The sequence below is a fragment of the Chrysemys picta genome, chromosome 7, assembly GCF_011386835.1.
Source record: "Chrysemys picta bellii isolate R12L10 chromosome 7, ASM1138683v2, whole genome shotgun sequence".
In the NCBI taxonomy this organism is placed as follows: Eukaryota; Metazoa; Chordata; order Testudines; family Emydidae; genus Chrysemys; species Chrysemys picta.
In genome coordinates this window covers 110,205,072-110,224,242 of record NC_088797.1, presented here as the reverse complement: position 1 = coordinate 110,224,242, position 19,171 = coordinate 110,205,072, and the positions used below count along the sequence as shown (strand labels likewise).

At 39.9% G+C, this 19,171-nt stretch overlaps 1 protein-coding gene across 14 annotated transcripts in view; it reads left to right on the top strand.

Moving 5' to 3' along the window:
* Positions 1–19,171, top strand: part of PLEKHA1 (pleckstrin homology domain containing A1) — an 82,915-nt gene that overhangs the window by 27,333 nt on the left and 36,411 nt on the right. For 10 of the 14 annotated variants that reach the window (XM_005305892.4, XM_005305894.3, XM_008166296.3 and 7 more), the window contains exons 3-6: positions 2,226–2,282; positions 4,228–4,273; positions 11,435–11,532; positions 12,235–12,366. In XM_005305892.4, the coding sequence (XP_005305949.1) occupies positions 2,226–2,282; positions 4,228–4,273; positions 11,435–11,532; positions 12,235–12,366 (333 nt within the window). The remainder of the gene's footprint in view (positions 1–2,225; positions 2,283–4,227; positions 4,274–11,434; positions 11,533–12,234; positions 12,367–19,171) is intronic. The other 4 variants (XM_005305895.4, XM_024103572.3, XM_008166298.3 and 1 more) reach the window with 1 other exon arrangement.

Below are 19,171 nucleotides of genomic sequence, written 5' to 3'. Positions count from 1 at the left end.
GGGGTTCAGGAAGGGATGTGGGGTGCCGCCTCTGGGAGGGAGTTTGTGTGGGAGGGGGCTTAGGGCAGGGGTTTGGGTCACAGGAGGGGATGCGGGGTGTCGGATCTGGGGGCTGCTAATCTCGGGCGGCTCCCTGAAAGCGGCAGCGACCTGTCCCAGCTGCTCCTAGGTGAAGGCACAGCAGGTGCCGCCCCCGCCCACAGGTGCCATTGGCCGCTGTTCCCAGCCAATGGGAGCTCTGGAGCTAGCGCTCAGGGTGGGGACAGGGCGCAGAACTGCCTGCCACTTGAGGTGAGTGGCCCCTGGATCCCGCACCCCCTCCTGTACCCCAACCCGCTGCCGGCCCTGCGCCAGCTGGATACTAAGCCGGTATTTCAATGAAGATCAGAAATGCCGGTTTATAGAGCTTTCCGGTTGGTGAAGTGTCGGATAAAATAGCTTTTCCTCAACATTGGGATGAAAACTGTCCTGCCACACACAGGCTCAAAAAAGAAAGAGGGATGCTTTCTTGGTTCACTGTCAATTTCTGCAGAATGTAAAGTTTTTTGCCCTTATGGTTGCAAGGAATCTTTCAAATGTGAATAAATGTTAAGTATTATGTCGTCTTCCTCAGCCTGCAAAACTACTTGTGTCCTTGTCACTGCTTAGAGCTGTTTGATGTGCAGCAGAGTAAAAACCAATCAGTCTTATCACAAGAAAAATAAATTTTACACTGCTGTTTCAGAAAACTGCTGCAGGGCACACAATGAAGACCTCCACTGGGAAGGAAGAGTTAGAGGCAAAGGTGGAAAGCAGAGTAGTGGAGAATAGTACTTGCAGTAGCCAAGAGGCTGAAGAAAGAGGTAGATAACAGACCATCTGCCCTGCACCATCCAAGAGGCTCTGGAATGGGAAAGGGGAACAAAGAGTACTCCTCCTTTCCAGCAAACAGAAGGGAATGGGGGAGAGGAACTTCTAGATTCAGTTATTGTTTAGCTAGAGACCAATGAAAAGAGAGTCTAAGAACAGTGCACAGTAAGGATTCCAGCACTGTCCCTTTTTCCAAGAGTTGTTGGAGGGGCAGGTGTTTTATATGGGAGTTGCGCTGGGCATTCCTCATTTGCTATCAGAATCTGATTAGTAGATTTAGTCTTCTGGTTACTAGGTGTATGGTAAAACATTGAAACTGTGTGTGGACGTGCAAGGGTAGGGGAGTGAGTGACAGCATAAATTAGAAAAGACTAACTTGAGTCAGAATTTGTGGTGGGAGGAGAATAAATATAGGGAAATATGTATATGACAAACATGGCTTCATTCCATTTTTAACCCCCAAAATAGGTCACGACATAGCTTTTCTTGTTAATGTTTCTGTCTTTGTCCGTACCTATATTTTTAACATAAAATATTCTATTATGGAATAGAAGTGAACTGAAAATGGAAGGTATGATTAAAATAAAGAGATGCACAGTAAGTTTCACTGGAAACAAATTAAATAGAAAGTTGACCATATTTTACCACTGAATGCCGTAAACGGTACATAATTGTTTTGCTGCTTTAAATTGCAATTCCCAACTATAGACTTGCTATGAAAAATAACACAAATACCTGTTAAATAGGCCAGTGTGTGGAACTTGTTGCTGTTTCTAGTTTCAAGAGACTGTCACAATCCAAACTGCAATCAGGCTTGTAGGCTTAACATTGCTGGTAAGGAACTTGTATACCTCCCATTTTCCTCCAGTTCACTTAGTATTGTTGCCAGAGACTAGGATATTAATATATTTTAGAAAGTACTATTACATAAGGGAAGCATTCTTGCAGGTAGCTAAGGAGTGGATGAATGTCTCTTTTCTATTAAAATACATAAGATGCCATCATCTTGACTCAACATCTGTTAAGGAAAAAGTGTGCTTTTAGGAGGATTTCCTGGATGCAAACCTGCAAGAATCCTTTTTCCTATAGTAAAATACATAAACCTCTGAAACAATTAACACCAGCATTATTTCCAACAACCATTCAGTTTTAGTTGATTGCCAGATGTTTGTTTAATAAATGAAACCGAATAGTTTAAATCCTGTTAAAGCATACATTGTGTTGAATGTTGTATTGTGAATGCAACTGTATAGAATTTTTTTTGTTCATAAAGCTTTGATTAGCTTCCTTGTATCTGATGCATGTATATTGAACATGTTATGTGGTAGGAGGATAATTCAGTTTCATACCATATTATTGTGCTTTTTTTAATATAGAACCTTCCCTCTGGCTCTCCACCTGTTGGAGCCATTAAACTTACCTACATTTCAAAGGTATGTCAGTTGACTTATAAGTGATATATTTCTAGACTGTAAGATTGTAATTCTATCAGTAGATTTTGGTGATATTAACAACTATGATATTATGAAAATGCCAGAACTCCTTAATGATACTTTTAATTGATGAGAGTTTAGAGACAAGCCAGAAGAAGGATAAAAAGATTAGAAAACATATTTTATAGACTCAAGGAACTCAGTCAATTTAGAAATTCAGACTGGAAATAAGACACGAATTTTTAATGGGGGTAATTAACCACTGGAACAATTTATCAAGAATTATGGTTGATTCTGTGTCACAGGCAACTTTTTTAAATAAAGATTGGATTTTTTTTTAGTTATGCTCTAGTTCAAGCAGGAATTAATTCAGGGACATCCCATGCCTTGTGTTATTCAGAAGGTCAAACTAAGTGGTTCCATCTAGCCTTACCTATTAAGTTACAGGTAGTAGTTTTGGGGGGTATATCTGATATTATACTTAGGGGTGGGGGAGGGGAAATGTGATGTGGTTACTGCTCCTGAAGTTTCAAGAAACATTAAAAGCACTAGAGCTAGTCAAAGCAGTAAGGAATGCAGAAATCTGTCTAGGTGTTCTTTTTACCAGCTTCTTGGTGATACTTGTCTAGATTTGCTTCAAAAAAATTAAATTCCAACTGTTTGCCCTTATATGTAATAGAATTAGTATTCTAAACTATGGATTCAGGATGAACTCTAGTTTGAACCTGTACCTATTGATCTGTGTTCCAGTTTGCCTCTGAGAAACTGAAGCCATTTACAAAAGAAAGAATGCTCATTTAATATGATAGTTTGCAGATCATATAATCTCTTAAAGATCAACGCAGGAAACTTCTGGAAACAACATAATCAGAAACTAAATACACCTCTACCCCAATACATCGGGTCGCGTTATAACATGAATTCGGATATAATGCGGTAAAGCAGCCCTCTGGGGGGGGTGGGGCTGCGTGCTCTGGTGGGTCAAAGCAAGTTCGATATAACGCAGTTTCACCTATAACGCGGTAAGATTTTTTTGGCTCCCGAGGACAGCGTTATATCGGGGTAGAGATGTGTATATATAGGGGTACTCTAAGAAATTCATAGAAAATATGGAGCAGAAGGGAGAAAATTTTGAGGTTAGATTGATGGAAAGTGTTACAATGTCCTGTAAGAAATAACAAGAATGGGAAAATGAAATTGCCTTTTCTTGTCCATACATCTCATTCCTGTTCTTCCCCCCTCCAATTTTTCTTGATATCTTTACTTTCCTTGTTTACTATCTTCTACAATCCATTCTCCAGTCTTCTTGTATTCTGGTTAACTTTGGGTGACATTGGGTCATAAGGGTAGGTAGATGTCCAGGGAAACTACCATAGATGTGCTTACAACTATCTTCATTCACCTCTTAATTGCGTAATTTCCTCTAAATTACACAACTCTTCTTGAAATTTCAAGTCCTAAATCTGAAAAGGTGCATAAATCAGGTTTGCAGTGAAAGGAGTGTTATGGTGATGAGACACTAGAAATGCATTGGGGGAGGAAGGCGGTTAATAAAATCAAAACTCAAAAACAAAATCCTTATTCCAGGTTTTTTTTACCCCAAAAAGGTTTTTGGAGTTCATGAAGTCCAGTGGGCACTTTGCTGTTGCTATTGATTTCACATTCATTATGCTGAAATCCTACTAATGGGTAGCAGTTTAAAATCCTAAAATAGAGAATTCTGCCAAGCATCTAAAGCCCAACAAGTGTCAAGGAGTGGCTTTCACTTTCCAGGAATGATTTGGGTCCTTAAATGTAAGGAATAGAAGCATATATTTTATGTTTCCGTCTAATGTTGAATTTTTAATCTTAAACTGAATGTGTTTGTACAATATCTAGTGTGTATATTATATTACATGTAATGTCACTTACTGTATTTATTATACATGTTTAATTTTCTTATTAGGTTAGCGATGCAACTAAGCTAAGGCCAAAGGCAGAATTCTGTTTTGGTAAGTTCTAATGTATTACACATCTGTCAAATTGCTCTTTTAAAAATAACCTGGTTTAAATTTATTTATTTATTTATTTATGTTCTGCAGTTCTAATATTAGGTACTACCGGTAGTGTGTGTTTGTTCTAAATTTATTTATATTCCTGATTTCCTTCCTAATGTAGAGGGAGAATGTTGGGTTTCTTTTATGAGTTTTTAATGGCTTTTTTAAAACTGCAACTTATTGAGCTACAAGTGACTAGCCGGCAGCTGTTGCTGGGATGTTTTGCGGCTTTTTTGAATCAGTAGGCAAACTAATTAATTAAAGAAGATGGGTTGTTTTCAGGGTACCTGACATAGATAATTCAACTCTGAAGGCAAGTAACTGAACTATTTTAATCTGTATTATAGAGAAAAAAATTGTGTTGACACACCATTGTTAACGATGCCTGCCAAATTGTTCACTGATGTTTTAAACTTTTGTCTAATGGTTAATGCTATGCTTAAGAAAAATGTTTTGTTTACTAGGTTTACTGGCAGTTTAATCCTTTAGCATAAAGTGAATTTATAGCTCTGATTATTTTTCTAAGAGCACACATTTATTCTCCTTTTCTTCCACTGTTTAATGTATTAAATGGCATTTGTCCAGGATTTATCATAATCTAGAATCCTATGACAAGCAATTTGGATCTTGAAAGTTCTCTGCAAAAACTGGGATGAATAACTGCTCTCTCTGAAAACCTATCCTTGTATTTATATTCAAAGAAATATTTTGACACAGCTGTTCAATAAATATCTAGTTGCTGGAGATATATCTAGGATATACTTTCTAGAACACTCTAAGTAAAAGTATATGTTAAGCTTGTTTCCCCTTTCCATTAACTATTCCTTGTATTATGGGAGCACAGCTATAGATCCACACTACTGCAAAAGACACACTAGTATTCCTCTGTGCTGCTTCCTCTCAATGTGTAGCAAACTGTGTGCAGTTGTAAAAAGCAGATTGCACATTCAGATGCTTAGACACAGTTCCTGTTACCCTACAGAGGCACAACTCATGTTGATGTTGGGGCCTGTCACTGGAAACACCTGTGTGCATTTTTTCTCACTAGTTCTTTTGAAGCTAAAAGCTGCTATTTTTGATGTTTAATATGTCAAGACTTGACTGTAGATCCCATACAATTATGTTACAAGAACAACATAGTATGAAAATAGACAGGTACAATTTGTGCATTTCTTCTCTGAAGAGCATGTTATGCACTTTGGTCTCAATCCTCACATCTGAGTTACCTGTGTTCAGTACAGAAACTGAGGGGATGGACAGCACTGAGGTGGCTCCCCCAATTCTTGAGACTGCTGAAGGCTCTTTTGAATCCCCTCTGAAAGTTAGAGAAGCTTCAGGGCTGCTGTATAATTAATACCTGCCTACAATAGCCCCAAGAGATGGCTGAAGACTTCCAGAACACAACAGTATTATGACTGTGCACTTCATGCTAGAGTCTGAAGATTATGGGGCCACTTGGGGATTTCCCAGCACCATGGATATCTCCAGCTGACCATGTAGTCCAGTTCTAAGGTGGGTTTGTGTTACCCGGTCAGCTCAAAGCAATTTTCTAAGGAGGCCTTTGGTGCGCACTGCAATTCACATCTCTATAATCTGTACGGTGACGCAGCCTAGACACAGCCTCTGTTGAAAAGATAGGTGTAATTTGTCCTCCTTTGGTGTAATTAGTCTTGGACAGTATTGTTGGTTCTGCCAAGTAAAATAAGAAAGAAGGAAAAACAAACAAACTAAGCTTATGCACATTTTGTTTCTGCTCTGTTAAATTATGAAAATATTTTGAGAATTATATTTTAAATAAGTTTGGCAATTTTTTGTCTTTTTGCTGCAAGTGTGTTACTGTAGTAAATTTTTAACATTCTCGTTCCACAGTCTTGGATATTGTGGATTAACAGTTGACACTACTGTTGTCAGTTTGAGCCCAGCTTGTGAAAATGTAATGGATCATTAAGAATGTTACTGACTGAGCAATGTGGGCAGCAGTGGACTAGAGCGTTATGACAAAATAAGTTGATTTTGCTGTTCTGCCTAAGGTTTCAATCTTGAGTGAAGGTTTAATGTGGCAGGGTCCACTAAAGATTTTAGTCCCTTTGTTTTATGTAAACCAGATCTATTCCTACTTCTACTGATTAGTAGCTTACGTTAAGGTATTGGCCTTGACCTTTACTCTGGGCTTGTCTATATAGCCCTGCAGTTTGGACTATGGGGTTGTGAATTGCAGCACACACACCAAAGTGCTGAATTGTAACTACCTTGTGTAGATGCTGCTGGCGTGAACTAAAAGTTACCTACCTAGTTTTGCTTTTACATAATCCTGTTTGAAGAGCGTTACATCAACAAGAGCTGGGTACCTCTAGGCTTGCGCTAGCAGTATCCACACAGAGCAAATATAGCATAGCACTTTGGTGCGCGCTGCAATTCACATCTCCATAGTTTGTACTGTAGCGCAGCCTAGACACAGCCTCGGTTGAAAAGGCAGTATTGTTGGTACTGCCAGGTAAAATAAGAATTGGCTTGAGTCAATAGACTGCTAAATTCTGATAGTAAAATAAGAATCTTTGTACACGCTTTGAATATTTTCTTTAAAAACAAACTTTTAGTTTAAATAAAACCAGTTATTAAATAGAGCCTCAAAGTTCATGCAGTTCATGATCATGCTTCTTACCCAGGACAAAAAGTAGAAATATTAGTCTGATCTTTGTTGAAGTTGTCACTTAAATGCTACGTTTTCAAATTAGAACAGTCTTACTTGTATTAGTCTGTCAATATTTAATAGTAGTAATTTGAATGTCTATTTTATAACTTAAATGGTAAATTGTGCAACTTTTAGTTAGTTGTATTTCATCCAGTTAGTATCTTTGCCATGTTGTGGTCTGTTCAGAACCACATTCTAGAAATAGTCCATCCTTTCTTACTTTTTTTTGCCAACTGGCTTTACTTGAAAACTGTCTTCGCACATAGTGAAGGTATTATAATCCAAGAAGGATTCATAGAGAAGGGGGCAGGGCCTGGGAGGGTAGTAGACCTTGCTAAACTGAAAGTGTTGGATAGCTTCAGTGATAATTATCTGGATCCAGTTGTATCTGGAGAATTTTCTCTAAGCAAACTGTAAATATGAAAATAATGGCTTAAAGGCTAACTACTTAATATACATAAAAGTATATTTAAAGCCTCACAATTTTGGAGACTTATATACTACTTTTTAAATGTTTCTTTTAGAATTAGAGATGATTATAATTGAGTTATAGCCTGCAGGAAATGTACTGATGCTTATTGTACTAAATTAGACAAAATTTGCAAGGTGTACTGTTTTGCAACCCTTAAGTGTATTAGTGTGTGTATGTTGTACTTTTTCCCATAAAAATGTTCTTTTCACAATGGTTTTTAAGATGTTGTCTAGGAAGTGCAGTCTTACAATGCCAAAAAAATCTAGAGACACAAATGTTTTTCTAATTTTTCTATAAGTAATTTTTGTAATAAAAAATGGGAAGCAAGTTGTACACAAGGCATTTCTTATTAAAATGTGTTTTGGGTGTATTCAAACACAGTAGTGAATCACTTTGTACCAGTAATCACCTAATATCCATTGAGAGTGCTGTGCTTTGCTCATGACTTAGTCTTCCAGGGATAAAAGTAAGCTTATGCTCTGAAAATTAACTTTGTAAAAATGGCACTATAGTGTTCAGTGTTTGGCTATCTAAAATCTATGCAGTTCATAACTTAAAACTGCAAGTGAAGTCCACCTGGAATGTGAAAATCAATCTGTGTTTTTCTGACTTCCTCCATTACAAATTTGTTCTCTTCTATTTCAGTTCTGTCATCGTGCTACCTAAGCAACTCTACTTCTCCAACTTAATTCAGTCTTACACCTACTATCACAACTGTTTTTTCATAACCATCAACTCAGTCCTTAAACAATCCCCCTCCTGCTTCCACTTCATCTGCATAGGATCAAGAGAAAATTGACAAAATATGACACGGCTTTATCCCTTCTCCTCTTACAACTCTTTCCTCTTTCTCTGTAGTCACAGATGCAGAAGTTTTTCCATCTTCTCTTCTCCTCCAAACCTCTTATTTTCATCAGTGACCCCATATCCCCAGCACCTATTCTCATCCCATACCTTATTATTTTCCTTAATCTTTCACTTTCCTCATCCTCTTTTTCCCTGAAAATACAATCATATTTTACTGGGAGAAACTAAAAATACCCATTCACGACCCCACTTGCCTCTCCACCTACTTCATCTTCTTTTCCCTTTCATCTCTAAGATAATTGAACATGCTGTTTACAATCACTGTCTAGAGCAGGGGCGGGCAAACTTTTTGGCCCGAGGGCCACATTGGGGTTGCAAAATTGGATGGAGGGCCAGGTAGGGAAGGCTGTACCTCCCCAAATAGCCTGGGCCCCGCCCCCTATCCACCCGCTCCCACTTCCAACCCCCCCTGCTCCTTGTCCCCTAACTGCCCCCTCCTGGGATCCCCCGCCCCTATCCAACCCCTCTGCTCCCTGTCCCCTGACAGCCCCATCCCCAGACAGGCCCCCTGGGACTCCACGCCTATCCAACCCCCCCGTTTCCCATCCCCTGATGCCCCCTCCAGAACCTCCTCCCCATTCAACCGCCCCCTGTTCCCTGACTGCCCCGACCCCATCCACACCCCCGTGCCCTGACAGGCCCACTGGTACCCCACGCCTATCCAATCTCCCTGTCCCCTGACTGCCCCCACCCCCAAACCTCCGCCCCATTCAACTGCTCCCTGTCCCCTGACTGCCCCCCGCCCCTTATACAACCCCCTGGCCCACTTACCACTTACCATGTCGAGCAGAGCAGCATGTCTGGCTGCCGCGCCAGCCGGAGCCAGACATGCTGCCGCTCTGCATGGTGGCGTGGCTCTGTGGGAGACGGGGAGCGGCGGGGGAGGGGCCGCGGGCTAGCCTCCCCAGCCGGGAACTCAGGGGCTGGGCAGGACGGTCCCACGGGCCGTACTTTGCCCACCTCTGGTCTAGAGGTCCTCTCCTCCAATTCCATCCTAGACCCTCTTCAATCTCTTTTTTACCCCTTATGCTCAATTGAAAACACAATTGCCAAAGTGTCTAGTGATCTCTTTGTAGCCAAAACTCAGAACCAGCACTCCATCCTTGTTCTCTTTTTAGCTGTCAGCCACCTCTGACATATGCTGCTCTTGAAATCCTGTCCTTCCTTGGCTTCTGTAATTCTGTCCTCCCCTGGTTCTGCTACCTTTCTAAGGGCTCCTTGAGCATGTCCTTCAGAGAATACTTCTCCAACTTTCTGTAGGGGTTCCTTGCTTTCGTTCTCTTTCCTTCTGCACCTTGTCTCTGGGAAATCACACACACACACACACACACACACACACACACACACACACACACTCAATTCAACAGTTCAGATACATGTCTCTTGTTGAAATTAAAATCTGAGCCTGTCTCACATCATCTTCCGATGGATTTCTAGCAATCAGCTCAAGCTCAACATGGCTACAACAAAGCTCCCCTAAGCCCTCCCCGCTACTTCCTTTCTCAAGCATTGTGGGCAACATCACCATCCTGCCTGTCACTCAGGCCCATAACCTGAATGTCATCTTAGACTTGGACCTCTCCCTAGGTTTTCATATCTAGGCTATGTCTAAATCTTGCAGATTCTTTCTGCATAACTTCACTAAGATGCAGCCTTTCTGATTATCCCCATAGCTAAAACTTTCATTCAGGTTATTACCTCGTATCTTGATTACTGCAGCATTTTTTCCTCTGGCTTCAGCAATTGTAATCTTGCCCCATTCATATCCATTCAGAACGCTGCTGCAAAGCTCCTTTTTTTAGCCTGTTGCTTTGACCATGTCACCCCACTCTGCATACTCCACTGGCTTTCATTTTCAGTGCTTTTCATGACTTATCTGTCATTCAATATTGGAAAGGTTGATTCCCACTTCTGATTGGCCTATGGTGCCAGCTTCTATTGCCCACTTGTTAAATTTTCAAACAAGCACCATTGTGTTTCTTCCAGTGTAGCCCCTCATGCTTGGGAGAAGCTTCCTGTAAACATCTGCAAAACTAACTCATTCTTCTAATCTTGCCTTAAGACTGTCCTTTGCCAATAAGCCTACAAAAATAAGCCTGCTGTTATGAGACCTCAGCTTGCTATGGTGACCAATATTGTCTCATTGTTTCCTTGTGCTCTGCTGTTGGTTGGTCTGTACCCATCTGTTGTCTCTTTCCTTACACTTAGATTATAATATATTTTATTTCATATTTGTACAGCACCTAGCACAATGGGGTCCTGGTCCATGACTGAGTGCTCCTAGGTGCTCTGATAATAGAAATAAACAGTAATCTTTTATGTGCAAGCTAGAAAAGAACCCAGTACTCTGTCTTTGTGTGATGGATTGGAAAACATCCAGTGGAAAATCCTACTTGATAGAGAAATAAGCCATTTTGTGGGGAGCAGTAATGTTGAAGTGTGGAGCTAACATGCCTTGACAGATTAACAATTCAGATTGTGCATCAGTTCTCCAATAGTACAATCGACAAATTCAAAAGGGTGATTAGAAGTCATTAAAAACTGATAGCTAGGGAGTAATAGTTGACCCTCAGCTTGATTACACTTAGTAGGTTTGAGCTTATCCCAACCCCCAAACAGGTTAGTCCAGGTGGATACTGTGCTTAACACAAAAGAATAGTTGGGGGAGGAAAACTTGTTGCCAAAGATAATTGGTCAAAGGTTTGGAAAGAGAAATACCCAAACGCTTAACAAGCATGAAAGCTGGATGTTATGTGAAATTTAGACTAAACTGAGTCAAGGAGGGACTGCATAAGATGGCGACCTCTTATTAAAACAAGGTTTTTTCATGGCTTTTTTTTTTTTTTTTGTCAGCAATTTCTATGTTGGGTAGTAAAGTATTAATTGGAAAGTTTTTGGAAAAACACAATTCATATCTGAAAAAATTATCTAGCTACGTGTAAACTTAAAGTAGTGAAAGTTTCATGAGATGATTTCTGTTACAGTATTGCATAGAGGAGGAAGATGTAGTAATCCAAGTTGAGTATTTAAACTGATTTCAATTATTTTTTCAGTGAAATTTAATTACTTTCTAATATCTTAACAGTTATGAATGCGGGGATGAGAAAGTATTTTCTACAAGCCAATGATCAGCAGGACCTAGTAGAATGGGTAAATGTTCTGAACAAAGCTATCAAAATCACAGTAAGTAGTTCTATTAATTTTTCTACAATTGAGAGTATTAATAATCTGTAAAGAGACATTGCTGATTTTTGTAGATTTTTTTTTTATTTGACAATGAGCCTTGAGCGCAGACGTAAAATTTGAGATTGACTAGATTTGTCTTTAAAAATTGTTCTCTTCCCCCCCCTGTTGCTAAGCCCCATACAAATGGAAGAAACTGACTCTATAAGGGAAAGAGGGAAACAGACTGAAGATATTTTATTTTTACATTGAAATAGGTTTTATCTAGTTTTTAATAGTAACAATAGTTTACAATTACTGAAGAGTACTTTTTAGTTTAAAAAAAAAAGTTCAGTATTTGGTCTCTTCTTTTCTCCTTTTGTGGAAGAGGTTGATACGACCATATTGTAGTTTAACCAATGCGGTTGTTTTCTGGTCCCTTCGGAGTTTAATTTAGCAATATTCGAAGAGAATAAAGTTTGTTACATTATAGGGGGCTTTGATATTCAGTTGCATCTAATGCAAACTGCTTGTATATCGTGGCATTCCACAGATCCTGACAGTGAAGGGTTAATTTAACAAATAAGCTGCTCTCAGAGAGGTTAAGTTACATTTTTGTCTTGCACAGCTTGTTACCACATGACAGAAAACGCCCACAGGTTACATCTGATCTTTTCATGAAGCAGAAGTTACTTTAGCCTGTTTTCCTTTGTACAATTTCAGAGAAGAAAGTTCGTAAGTGTGCTTCCAAATCAACACCCAGGACTCAGACTGAGGACAGTACAAGTATTTGTACTCCAGCTCCCAGTTTTCAGTAACCTACTCCTAATTAGGGTGTCTAGGGAAGTGGCATTTGTAAGTGGTGACGTTGTTGCTATTTGATGTAGTTCATTTTTCCGTGGAATTACAAATATATTTGTAAAAATATTTTGTTTCTACTTTAGGTTTGTTACTATTGCTTTCCAGTTAAGGAATAAACTGTATCAAAGCAATGTATTAGATGGTATTTGATCCTATTTTTAAAAAAATATCTAAATAGGACCTCTTTGAGGATTTCACACAAAGAAATACTCTACAGTGTTAGCATTTTAAAAAAGGAGTAAAATGTTCACTTAAAACTTAGTGGGATTTTTTTTATGTTAAAAGCTGCATAGCTTTAACTAATTGTTGAGTACTTCATTGCATTTCAAAATCAAGGAATTTAGTTTGTCAGAGGAGATTATAACATGTCAAATTTGCATTTCAAAAAGGCTGAATGTGATGAGTAGGCTTTATTTGCCTAAAGCAAGTTCGATTGTTTAAATACTGGCCAATTGTTTTGTGCTAGTTTGTTTTAAAGTTACTTGAGAAGTGCTATCTGACAATTCTAGCTAACTTAAGGAGAAGATTCCAAGTATAATATGAAGTCATAACAGTTGACTAGTTTTTCATAAGTATATAGGTAGTGGCATTATTTATTGGAACTGCTAATATTCTAGGCAGTGTTGAATGTTACTGCATTTTATTTGCTAATTTTTTCAAAATGTAACCTGTAAACATATATCTTATAGTTCAGTGCATTCAGTAGTTACTATTACAGATTAGAATATTCTTTTGGCACAGGGAGTCAGCAATCCTGACATTACATTTTATTGGGTTTAAGGCTGTTTCAGTTCTAGGTATCGAGTAGCATTCCCATTACCAAATTTAGGGTTAAACTTTGTCAACTAGGTAGACTTCATTGGGTTTGAAATACTCTGTAACATAAGGATCTTATTGTCATAATGTATGCAGTGTCTCCATTATTGATAAGAGTCCTACACCTCCTCATTGGGCTCAGAGTCTGAGGGACAGATGTCACCTTCACACTCTTTAGATCGCTGAACTGGCCATGGAGCAGGGATGCAGGTTCTAAGTAATGGTTCTCTTTTATAAGGAATCCCCCATATGGTGTCCTCCTGTTTGAACAACCCAGACGCAAAATACCCTTCTTGGCCTTGCTGGTCATGGCCTGTCCCGAGGGAACTTAGGGCCCCATCAGTGTCTCTCACGGGAAGAAGATCCCTCATCCTCCTGTACAAGAACCTATTGAGCAGGCTTATTAGCTTGTACACCTCACCACAGGATTGGACCCTTAAAGAAGAAGGAATCATGGAGGAACCCCTAGATGTCCTTCCACATATTTCCTCATCTTCGGATGACACTCTTACACTTGAGTCCACTTCTTCACCCCAGAGGATTTCAAGGTCTTTCAGTACCTGAAAAGAGAAGTTGGCCACTGTAACAAAACGGCCTTTGGCAGGACACTACTGAGCATATCAATTCAGGACTACCGAGAGTATCAATTCAGGACCAATTGCTGACAGCAGGGCAGTCACAGCCCAAGGCTGGGGGTCCTTCACTACTAAGGCACACCAAACCAGCCAAACAGAGAGGACTTTGGTTTTATCCCACTGGCTAACCAGAAGTCATACAAGCAATTCCCTCAGACACTCCAATTTCCCAGTATCACCACAAGCACCACTCCTTATGGGGATGAATGGTTATAAAAACCAATACCCCAGTAAAACAGAAAAGGTTCTCCCGATCCCAAAGGACCAAGCCTCAGACACAGGTCAATATACAAGTCAGATCTTACTCACAAATCACACTGGTGCCAATCCTTTAGAATCTAAAATCTGAAGGTTTATTCATAAAAAGAAAAATATAGATGAGTTAAAATGGGTTAAATGGAATCAGATACATACAACAGTTGCAAAGTTCATAGTTCAGGCTTGTTTCAGGCTTGATGGGATTACTGCTGATTTAAACCAATCAAGTCTCTGGACTACAAAGATTCCAGCTTGGATGGGTCATTCAGTCCTTTGTTCAGAGCTTCAATTTCAAGCTCAGTTCCTCCAGAGGTCAGAAGCAGGATTGAAGACAAAATGGAGAGGTTTCCAGGACATTTTATATCCTCTCCCATGTGGAAGAACCCCTTTGTTCTTACTGTGGACAATCACAGCAGCAAGATGGAGTTTGGAGTCACATGTCCATGCCTGACTCAGTTTGCAGGTAGAGCAGCCATTGCTCACATGTTACCTTGAAGGTTCCCAGGAAGGCTCCTCAGATGTGGATTGGAGACTCAAAGTCCATTGTCACTTAAGTGTTTCTTGATTGGGCATTTAGAGCCTCAAGAGTCCATGTGCAGTACAACATCCTCGTTGAGACAGCTGTTCAATCATCTTGGCCTGAAACTGAATTTGGACAAGTCAAAGTTGCAGCTGACACAGCATATTACATTCGTTGGGGCAGAGCTTGATGCTACAACTGTGATGACGAGGTTTCAACCTGCTCTGTCTCTGGTTGAAACCCTTAAGTCCAACCCACTCGCATCAGAACATTCCTGCCTATAGTTTCTCGGGCATATGGCATCGTGCACTTAAGTGACTGAATGCCAGACTTCACCTCATCATCATGCGGATTTACGTATTCCCCCAAATGCTTCAGTCACTGGAGTAGTTGTTGGGGACATGGAACATTTGCGAGGGTATTCCTTTCTACCCTCTGAGCCAGGCATGACTCTAGTAATGGATGCATCAGTGAGTGGTTAGGACACACAGCTTGGCATGCTGAGTGCACAAGCCTGTGGTCATCTCAAGAAGGGTCTGTGACGGGTTGGATCACAGAAACCCCCTTGGGAGCTGCCACCCAGTGTACCAAGACTACCCCTGTTCCTGTTTTCCCTGCCAGTTCAGGACTCCAGCACCCTGTCTTGCTGAGCCAGACGCTTCCGTCTGGTTCCAACACAGACCCAGGGTCTGAATCACTTGCCCCAAAGCTGCAAGTTTACCTGAAAACAGCTCCCAGAAGTGTGCTTGTCTTTAGCACTCAGATGCCCGTCTCCCGATGGGGTCTAAACCCAAATAAATCAGTTTTACCCTGCATAAAGCTTATGCAGGGCAAACCCAGAAATTGTTCGCCCTCTATAACACTGATAGAGAGATATGCACAGTTGTTTGCTCCCCCAGGGATTAATACATACTCTGAGTAAATTACTAAATAAAAAGTGATTTTATTAAATACAGAAAATAGGATTTAAGTGGTTCCAAGTAGTAACAGACAGAACAAAGTAAGTCACCAAGCAAAATAAAATAAAATGCGCAAATCTGTGCCTAATCAAACTGAATACAGATAATCTCACCCTCAGAGATGCTTCGGTAAGTTTTTTTTCTCCGACTGGACACCTTCCAGGCCTGGGCACAATTCTTTCCCCTGGTACAGCTCTTGTTGCAGCTCAGGTGATAGCTAGGGGATTCTTCATGATGGCTCCTCCCCCCTTGTTCTTTTCCACCCCTTTATATATTTTTTGCATAAGGCGGGAACCCTTTGTCCCTCTGGGTTTCCACCCCCCCTCACTGGAAAAGCACCAGGTTAAAGATGGATTCCAGTTCAGGTGACATGATCACATGTCACTGCAAGACTTCATTACTCACTTGCCAGCACACACACATACAGGAAGACTCACAGGTAAATACAGCCATCTGCAGACAATGGGAGTCATCAAGATTCCAAACCATCCTTAATGGCCCACACTTTACATAATTACAATAGGCCCTCAGAGTTATGTTTTATATTTATAATTTTAGATACAAGAGTGGTACATTTCTACAAATAGGATGATCACACTCAGTAGATTATGAGCTTTGTAATGATACCTTACAAGAGATCTTTTGCATGAAGCATATCCCAGTTACATTATATTCACTTATATTTTTATAAAACCATATAGACTGCACAACGTCACAGGGTCTCTCCACATACACATGCTGGCACGGTGAGCCAGTGTTCAAGACCTTTATGCCCACCATCAAGAATTGGGTAGTGCAAGTGGTTATTTACAACTCCAGTGCCACGTGTCCTCTCAACAGACCCGTGGTGCCAGATCTACTCAGTTGTGTCAGGAGGCAATCTGTTTATGGAACTTATGCATCGGAAATGAAGTGACACTGAAAGCTTTCTATATCCTGGAAGTGAAAAACGCCATTGTGAAGTAAAAAAGGCAGGGTTTTTGTTGACAGTCATGAGTGGTCTGTCAGAAAGGACATCCTTCTCCAGGTCTTCCGGCAGTGGGGGATATCTGATTATAGATTTATTCACCACCAACCTGAACAACAAGTGCAGAAGGTTTTGCTCCAGGGCTGACCTCACTCCTGGTTCCATGACAGATGCTTTTCTTTTTCATGTCTGGTCAGCTGCTAATATATTCTGTCCAGGTCCTCTAACCCCCAGGGTAGTCAGAAAACTGAAAAAGAGAGAAGGCATCCGAAGTTCTTTACCTGAATTGAATCAATCTATTCAGTTTCTAGTATTTTTTCCTAAACCTCATGTGACACTGAGCCAGTGAGGGTTAAGCAACCAGCAGGCTAAATGACCCAAAATCAGCCTTTAAGGACATACTAGAAAAGTATTTAAATGGTAAACAAGGCCTTTCCTTGAGGATAGTTAGCAAAGCCATTCTAAATTAGTAGCGTTCTTTAAATGTACTACTGTATTGTCAGAGAATCAGAAGTAGATACTAATTGCATTTGTCTGTTTATCTATATCTTATTAGAAGCTTAACAGTGTGATCTAATTAACTTATAGAAGCTAAACTTTGGTTCCTGCCTGTAATGTTTCATTACTAAATCATATTCAGAGTTTAAAAAAAAAATTAACATTTAGATGAAACTTGTGGTGTAATATCATTCTTTATTTCTCTTTGAAGTTTGTAGTATACTACCTATGAATGATTACCGTTTGAATAGTTAATTGCCTTATGCTAATGAAGGCAACTAGTTACCAGTGTGTGCCTAAGAAGTAGTTTTACTTCAAAGCAGCAATGTATATTACCTATTGTTCATCCAAGAAATGCCTGCTGTGATCACTTGCTACCAAAAGGTTTATCAGCTGAGCTTCAGCTATAAAAACTTTGGGACCTGATCCTTACTATCTCAGTTCTGCGTAAACTTTGTCAGGGGAAGTTCAAGTTGCAAGACTGAGGTCTCCAGGTCTATTCTGTATTATCCCTGCAAATTCTCATGGAAGAATTTGAACAAACTCTACACATGGACTGCCTATATAGAATCTATTTAACTGATTCTGGAAGGACTTGTACAAACCAGCAGCCTCACCATCTCTGCTATGAAACTGACCTAAAAACTTTATTCATATCTGTATGTATAATATTTTAAACATAGTAACTTTCCTATTTTTTTAAAAAAATCTTAAGATTAGTTAAGAATTGGCTATAGCTGTGTATTTGGGTAAGATCTGAAATATTCATTGACCTGGTGAGTAATGTGTCCTATCTCTTGCGATTGGTAGAACTTTATATAAGGTTTTAAGTAACTCTCAGTTTATGGACTTGACTGTGTGGATGGGAGTCAGACTGGATTGCTTAAAGGGAAATATATTTTAGCTTCTGGGTAACCAGTAAGATAATACAGAAACTGTTTTGTTACTGGCTTGGTGAATCTAATTAGAAGACTAGAACACCAGTTTGGGGGATCGTCTGCCCTATTCTTTGCAGTTTGTCCTGATTGAGCATTCTCAGTATAGCCCCTCCAGCGACACTTCACTGTGGTCACACTTCATTCTTCCAAAGTAGAGGAAACACTTTATATTTCAGATGTTTGCCATTCTACCTCAACACACTAGGGTGTTCAAAACCTCTCTAGTAAGCCTTACATAGCCTATGCCAAAAGGGTCAAAGGTCAGCCAGTGTTAAAACAGTGTATATCACCCTGGATCTCTGACTGTCTCAAGCTTTGCTATGATCTTCTGCACTAGAGTAACAGCTGATTCTACCAAGGCCAACTCCACTTCATCAGCCTTTCTGAACAACATTCCCATAATGGAGATAGGTGTAGTGGTGACATGGTCGGCTGTACATTCCTTTTCCTGACATTATACCATCACTCTTGCCAGATCGGCAAGTCCATGTTGCAGTCTCTGTTCAGAATATCTGAAGTCCCACCACCTGTAAGAGAAGTGCTATAGAGACCCCTAAAGTGGAATGTATATGTGCACAATCACTTGAAGAAAAAAATGGTTAGTTACCTACAGTAACTGTTCTTCGAGATGTGTTGCGCACATACGCGTTCCAGGACCCTCCCTGCTACTTTGGTTAATATTGGCATAAGTTGTGAGAAGAAATGGAGATATGCCCCTTTTATACTCTTGGTTGGGCATGAGGAGAGCAGGGATGTGTGTGCCACCTAGTGGTACTTCTGGCAAAAGTCTGATTCAAGTGCATTGCTGCCCATGCATTAAAAGAGGAATGTATATGTGCCCAACACACCCTGGTTTTATCAGACAAGTATATTGGTCTATGGCTGGTGTATTTGTGTGTATAATGTATTGTGGAAAAGATTAGTATGACACTTCATTGTGGCATTTTATAAATTATTTTGCAAATATTTGATTTCTTCAAGTGTATGTACTCAATAAAATTATTCTGGGGATGGCGTTCTTTAATCCGAAAAACATACATTTTTAAAAGCCCAAATTTCAATCATTTTAAGTGATCTGCTAGCTTTATTAGTTATGTTGTGTAGGATTTGTATAACTGCTACTAGGTCTACTTTTCTTGTGTGTACTGTAGATAAGCTAATTTTGAAAGAATTGGGAAAATACCCTTTTTTTCTTCCAAATATATAAT